Genomic DNA, 6,535 nt, shown 5'->3' on the forward strand with positions numbered 1-6,535 from the left:
CTGGGCTCGGCGCTGCTGTTCCGCGCGCTGCAGCGGGCGCTCGGCCGCCTGCCGCTGCCCGCCCACGTGCGCGGCGACCGGACGCGGACCTGGCGCTGGCGCAACCTGCTCGTGTCGTTCGCGCACTCGGTGCTGAGCGGGCCCTGGGCCGTGCTGGCGTGAGTGCCCCCCGCCCCGGCCGCCGCCCGGTGCCCCGGCGCCGCTCACCCGCCCTGTCCCCGCAGCGTGCTGCAGGCCCCCGAGATGCTGACGGACATCGAGCGGCCCTGGTCCGCCTCGGGCCACGTCCTCGTCTGCTTCTCCGCAGGTAGGGCTGGGCCGGCGGGCGGGCCGGGGGGCCGTGCCCGGGGCCGGCCTCGCCTCACCTCCCTGCCCCCGCAGCCTACTTCATCCACGACTCGCTGGACATCGTGCTGAGCCGCCAGGCCCGCGCCTCCTGGGAGTACCTGGTGCACCACGCCATGGCAAGTACCCGCCCCGCCTGCCTCGCTCGCGCCCGGGCCCGGGGGTCGCGCTGCCCGCCCCTGCCCCAGCCTCCCCTGTCGCCCCCAGGCCATCTCCGCCTTCCTGTCGGGCACCTTCCAGCGCCGGTTCCTGGGCGCCGGGCTGCTGTCGCTCTTCGTGGAGGTGAGCAACATCTTCCTGACCATCCGCATGCTGCTGAAGCTCAGCAACGTCCCGGCGCCCGTGCTGTACCGCGTCAACAAGTACGTCAACCTGGTGATGTACTTCCTCTTCCGCCTGGCGCCCCAGGCCTACCTGAGCTGGTGCTTCCTGCGCCACGTGGAGCAGCGCGGCCTGGGTGCCTTCCTCACCGTCAACCTCTGCCTGCTCAACGTCATGATCCTCACGTACTTCTCCCGCCTGCTGCGCTCCGACTTCTTCCCGCACTGGCGCAAGTGCCCCGGGGCGGGCGGGGAGAAGAAGTTCCTCACGGAGTGAGCGCGGCCGGGGCCGGCCGGGGGCTCGCACACGTGTCCGCACCGACGTGCCTTGGGGCCGGGGCAGCCGTGGGCCCTGCCCCACGCGCCCGCCGGGCTCCCTGCGGCGCTGGGCGGGCGCGGAGGGCCTGCATCCCGGGGCTGGGGGAAGGGGGTCTCCTGCACCCGGGCGTGTTGCACACATTAAACACGGTTGTTCACCGCTCCTGCGGCTGCTCCCGTGTGTCCTTTCCCGGGGCAGTCGCTGAGCCAGCGTGGCGGGGGGGTGGCCGGGGCAGGACTCTGCCCGTCTGCCTCTGCGCTCCAGCCCTGTTAGCAGGGCACGCGGCCTTCACCGAGGGCCTGCCCCTCACTTTGCCGCCTGCGCGGCCCAAGGACCTGCCTCTGGAGCGGTCTCTCCCTGCAGTCCTCCCTCAGGCCCGTCTCCCAGCCCCACGCTGACCTGCCCTGGACAGTGGCCCCTGTAGGGGTCCTGGTCCTGGGGCATGGAGCAGCCCCAGCTCACGCCATGGCTTCGCTGGGTGTGGTTGGCTCTTAGGGCAGCCGGGGCCAAGCAGCAGAGCTGAGAAACCAGTTCAGCAGCTGCCACCTCCTGCCCATCCACCCCCAGCAGCAAGGTGCCTGCATCAGGTTCAGCTCCAGGCAAAAGCCTGGGGGCTTCCTGTGTACTCACCCCCTTCCCTGAGGCTTGAGCCCAGCCAGGTGCCCCAGCCTGACCCGCGTGCCCACCCGCTGCTGATCCAGATGGGCCCAGGCCAGAGGGGGGCTGGCCAGAGCACTTGTAGCCACGAGCTCCTGGGGGCCGAGCTGCTCTGGGCATGCGGTCACTGCCCCGGGGGACATGCACTTTGGGTAGCTCACCTGGGTCCATACGGGTGCTCTGGGCCCCTGGCCCTGGGTGAGCCAGAGGGGCTTCTTGGAACAACTCGGGGCTCCCCTGGGGAGGGTGAGACCACTGGGCTGACCTAGATGGGTCCCAGGGTGCGCCTGCCCCCAGCATCTGCAGGCTGCGGGGAGTGAGGGCTGGCCGTGTGGGGGAGGGGGTGGCCCTGGCAGCGGGGCTGGGAGAGCCTCGGCTGCTCCACGTGCATGGCGGGTTCCCAAAGCACTGACAGAGGCAGCTTTGTGCACTCTGTACCTGCTCCACTGCCCGGCCTGGCAGGGCCCCATGAAGGGGGGCCCTCGTTCGCTAGCTGGGCATGGAGGAAGGCGTCTGGCTGTCTGAGAGGCAGGTGGAGGTGTGAGCTGCCTATCTCCACCTTGCCCTCCGCCTGGAGCCTCTTGCCCTGCTCCTGTGAGCCCGGCTGGGAGCGGTGGCAGGAGGCCAGGGGGTCAGCGGCAGAGCGCCGTGCAGTCACATGCTCTGCCCAGCCACCGGAGCAGGCACCACTTCCTTTGTGCACACATCCTCCTGCACAATGCAGCTCCGCGGGCTCCTTCTCTGCGAGGCTGCGGCCAGCATGCCAAGTGGGCAGAGCAGCATGGGGCAGCCTGGGAGCTTGTTGCACCAGGCTCTGGGCACAGCCAGCAAGTGCAGCACCCTGCCACTGCCCTGAGAGCAGGGGGCTCCCAGCTGCATGGCCCCCTTGGTACCAGCGCTCTGCCAGGGCCACGACGGCCGGGCCCAGCTCAAGCTAAGCCATACACACCAGGATGCTGCCTTGGGTCAGCAGCTCCTGCCCCAGCCCTTCAACGTCTGCTGCTCAGCCCCAGGAGAGCGGCTCAAGCAGGCCCGGGCCAGGACCACAGCCCCTGCATGCCCAGCTGCGGGGGCATGGATGGGAGGAGCCGCACACCCACCCCCTTTCCCGAGGGCAGCTGCTGGATCAGCAGGAACAGCCCACAGGGGGTTCCAGCCAGGGCTGCAGTTCCCCTGGCGAAAGAGAAGTGGTAGCTGAGGCCTCTGCCAGGGCTGGGACGAGCACGCACAGATCCCGGAGCTCCTCCACTCTCAGCCTTTTGCCCCCATTACATGAAGGATGTCTGACAGCAGGATCTTGCTCCCTGAAGCAATCTGGCATGTGAGGGAAGATCCCAGGGTACCTGCCCCCTGCCCACAGACAGGACACTGTGGTGTGCAGTGCCTGCACCTGCATGCTTGGCACCAGGGCCAACCCTGGGAGCTTCTGACAGCTGCAGAGCAAACGCAGCCTGTGGAAGCATGTCTGGACAGGTGTCACACAGGACGCTTCTTACGCAGGAATGGTTACTGCCTGGAGGTCCTCAGGCACTGGCTGCCAGGAAACCAGCCCCAAAGACACGCAGCTCATCTGCAGCAGGACAGTTTCAGAAGCCTGCCTGGCAGCCTGGGACCCCCTGGAGAAGCACAGCATCCAACTGCCAGGGCATGGGGGCAAGTCTTCTTGTGAAGGCTGCCATGGAGCTGGACCCAGCTTACAGGGAAGTCAAGCCTTCCACAGCTGCATGCTTGCACTAGCCAGTAGCCCTTAGGATCCACCTCCTGTTCATGCTCTTGCAGAAGCTGGCTTCAAATAAGAGCTGTGAATCCCTAACCCTAAACCCCTGCTGCCTGCTAGCAACAGGAGCTGGGCTGAAAGCTGCCTACACACAGGCCTGTGCTAGCACAGTGCCCTGAGCTTCAGTGAAGTTGGGCCCTGCCTGGGGAGAACAGAGGTGCCCCAGAGCACTGGCTTGCTCACTCGGGCATGGCATCTCCCAAAACACATGACCTTTAAAAGGCTCCAAGATCTTCCTTCTACTTCTGCTTGCACCTGATGAGGAGCCACTGGCCCCAGCAGAAGCATCGCAATGAACTGCCGTTCTGCAAAGATCCCTCACCCAGCACGCTGTGGCCAGATGAGGGCAGCAACAGCCGGCCAAGGTGTCAGAGCAGCCCAGTGAAGTGCCCTCACGCAGATTTTGAGGGGGGTCTGGCTGAGCCTAAGGGTTAGGTGGGAACAGCATCGCAGTTCCACTAACTTAAAACTTTCCCCTCCCAAAAAGAGAGACCACCCTGCCTTTCACAGCTTCAGCTCATAGTCAGAATAACACAGTAGTACTATTACAAATGAATGGATGTTGGCAAACCTAGCCAGGCAGACTGGAGCAGAAGGAACAGCCAAACGCAGGACAGGTAGGGCAGAAATAGCAGCCACACAAGGCCCCTGCCTGGGAGACCTGGAAGGGGCTGGCAACTTCGCCCACAGGCACTTCTCCAGGCTGGTGCCATCACTTCTCCGCAGAGCAGCTCCTGCAACCCCCCCAGGCAGCAGCCCCTTCTGCCTCCCCTGACCCAGCTTTGGGGCAATACTCTTTGCCACCGTGCCTGCACATCTCCTCTGATCCCTCTGCGATTTGGCTTCACCGCACTGAAACAGCCCAGGTACCAGCCTGCCCTCCACCCCGGGGCCTCTGCTGCGAGTTGAGGTCGCTCAGTCATGAGGCAAGAGCCTGCCTGTGGTTTTCCAGAGTTTATTAGCTACTCTGTACCACTCTTGGTGGGCGCCGCTTAGATGATTCCAATCTAAAAGGAAGCAGAAGGGGTGACATTAGTGCGTTGCCTGGGCACAACGGGCCCCCACATACCCCCCCAGAGAAGTTCAAGCCCTGGGCAAACAGCCTTCCTCTATGGCATCCCAGGTGCCCCCAGGCATACCATTGCTACCCTCACAGAGCACCTCCCTACGCAAACATCCCATGATGCTCAGCCTCCAGCTACTCAAGTATGTTACATCCACTCCTCTCCATCTCGCCCTACGCAGCCAGAGGGGCATGGCCCCGTCTCCCTGGCGCTATACGTACAGCTTCTCCCTTTGCAAGAAGCACAAGATTCCCACGCCCTCCTGGCGAACCTCTGGGCTTTATGTTTCAGAGTTTGCTGGAAGTTACTTGAGCATCGTTCCCTTTCTCTAAGGAAAGCTAGAGAGACAGGCTGGTCCTTGCCAGCAGTGCTACGCAGCAGTTATTAGAAGGGCAAGCAAGTTACTCCTCCAGCTGCAAGTGCTGGGAAAATTTAGACAAGCAAGGGGTGGTTACACAGCATGGGGCCTGGGCCCCACTGCCCTCCCCACCAAGGCCCCTGGATTGCAAGTGGTCAGAGCCCCAGATCCCCCTGCACGGGTAGGCCTGTGGTGTGCGTGAACTCCAGTTTTGCTGGGTATCATTACTTCAATCCAGGGAAACATCCAAGTGAATTAACTCTTACAACTCTGCCCAGTGATGAAGGCTGCCCAAAGCCTGTCAGAAACCCAGCTCAAGGAAGCATGTCGGCCACTCCCTTCATGCAAAAATTGCTTCTCTGCTTACACCACGGGCCACTGCAGACCTCATGTCACCACCAAACCGTGCAACAACTGCAATCAAGGGCAGGACAGAAAACAGCATCATCCTCACCTTGTTGGCTACATCCAGCGCGTCATAGTCTGGAGCAAGACGAACATAAGCCTTCTTCTCGCCGTCGGGCCTAGAACAGGGGAACAAGTGTCAGTGCCCAGAGCCACAGCTGTCCGTCTGGCTGTACCGCACTGCCTTGCGCATCAGTGGTTCCTTTGAGAGCATCACGGGACTCAGCTGTGATCTACTTTACATCACCTGCACAAGGAACAGCCCTTTGCTGCTGGTCACCCGCTCACCCCAGGCGCTAGGGTCTGTGCACCCCAGACGCATTAAAGGGCTTCTTAAGCCCCCGCCTGGCCCACCCACCCCTCCCAGCCCTCACCCAGGCTCACGCACCGAATCAATGTGTTGACTTTGGCCACGTCGATGTCGTACAGCTTCTTGACGGCCTGCTTGATCTGGTGCTTGTTGGCTTTGACGTCAACGATGAAGACCAGCGTGTTGTTATCCTCAATCTTCTTCATGGCTGACTCCGTGGTCAGGGGGAACTTGATGATGGCATAGTGGTCAAGCCTGGGGGGGGGGGGGCATGCAGCAGAAACGCTGGTTAGAAAGGGCAGAGCACCCCCAGCCCTACAGGGCCCGCACCGTAACCCCAGCGGCTGGGGAGCTCAGGGTACATCAGTCACTAAAGCTGCAATCATGAGCTCTCAGGCTTTGGTCGCGTGTAATCATCATCTGTACCCCCAGCATCCTGTGCCAAGACATTAATTTGAACACGGCTTCTGCTGCCCCCCTCTAAAGCAACACGGACATTGCACAATGACCCCCGCACGCCCCAAAAACCAGCATCAGGCTAGAGCCCGGGGTGGCCGCGAGGGACAGGGCGGAGGGGAGAGGCACTGGCGTGGCCGTACTTGTTCCTCCGCGGAGCGCTCTTCCGGGGGTACTTGGGCTGGCGCCGGAGCCGCAGGGTCTTGGGCCGGCGGAAGGTGGGAGATGTGCGGATCTTCTTCTTCTTGTGACTGTGGACGCCTTTCAAGACGGCCTTCTTGGCCTTCAGAGCCTTGGACTTCGCCTCGGTCTTGGCAGGGACGGCTGCCGGGGGCAGAGCGGGGTCAGGGACTGCATCGCCTCGCCCCCCATCCTGACCCCCACTCGCCGAGCCTGCCACGTGGGCCTGATCCTGGCCCCGATCCTGCCATGCGATCCTAATCCTCGGCCCAAACTCCCCGTGTGGGCCTGATCCTGGCTCCAACCGCCCGCCCCCATGTGGGCCCGATCCCGGCCCCAGCCCC

The 6,535-nt window shown here is 63.4% G+C and overlaps 2 protein-coding genes across 2 annotated transcripts; one reads left to right on the forward strand and one right to left on the reverse strand.

Annotated features, from left to right (window-relative positions):
- On the forward strand, window positions 1–1,147 carry TLCD1 (TLC domain containing 1; the record flags this gene model as incomplete). Its single annotated transcript, XM_019545329.1, has 4 exons — window positions 1–158; window positions 225–307; window positions 382–464; window positions 553–1,147. Coding segments are annotated over 4 exons (714 nt in total), but the record flags the coding sequence as incomplete, so codon positions are not given.
- Window positions 1,148–4,357: 3,210 nt separating this feature from the next.
- RPL23A (ribosomal protein L23a) lies at window positions 4,358–6,509 on the reverse strand. The gene is made up of 5 exons (XM_019545330.1): window positions 6,497–6,509; window positions 6,155–6,404; window positions 5,634–5,810; window positions 5,295–5,364; window positions 4,358–4,425 (listed from the first exon to the last, which is right to left on the reverse strand). The coding sequence occupies exons 1-5, from the start codon at window positions 6,507–6,509 to the stop codon at window positions 4,411–4,413; spliced, it is 525 nt and encodes a 174-aa protein (XP_019400875.1). The 3' UTR covers window positions 4,358–4,410.
- Between the last annotated feature and the right edge of the window lie 26 nt (window positions 6,510–6,535).

This window comes from Crocodylus porosus, unplaced genomic scaffold, assembly GCF_001723895.1.
Source record: "Crocodylus porosus isolate Cpor-Errol unplaced genomic scaffold, CroPor_comp1, whole genome shotgun sequence".
Taxonomy (NCBI): domain Eukaryota; kingdom Metazoa; phylum Chordata; order Crocodylia; family Crocodylidae; genus Crocodylus; species Crocodylus porosus.

What these genes read in the sequence shown, in the direction of transcription:
- RPL23A (XM_019545330.1), bottom strand. An exon ending in AGCGCTCCGCGGAGGAACAA is followed by an intron (nt 5,811 to 6,154) that starts GTACGGCCACGC and finishes CCCCCCCCCCAG; the next exon opens with GCTTGACCACTATGCCATCA. An exon ending in AAAGTCAACACATTGATTCG is followed by an intron (nt 5,365 to 5,633) that starts GTGCGTGAGCCT and finishes CCCCTGTTCTAG; the next exon opens with GCCCGACGGCGAGAAGAAGG.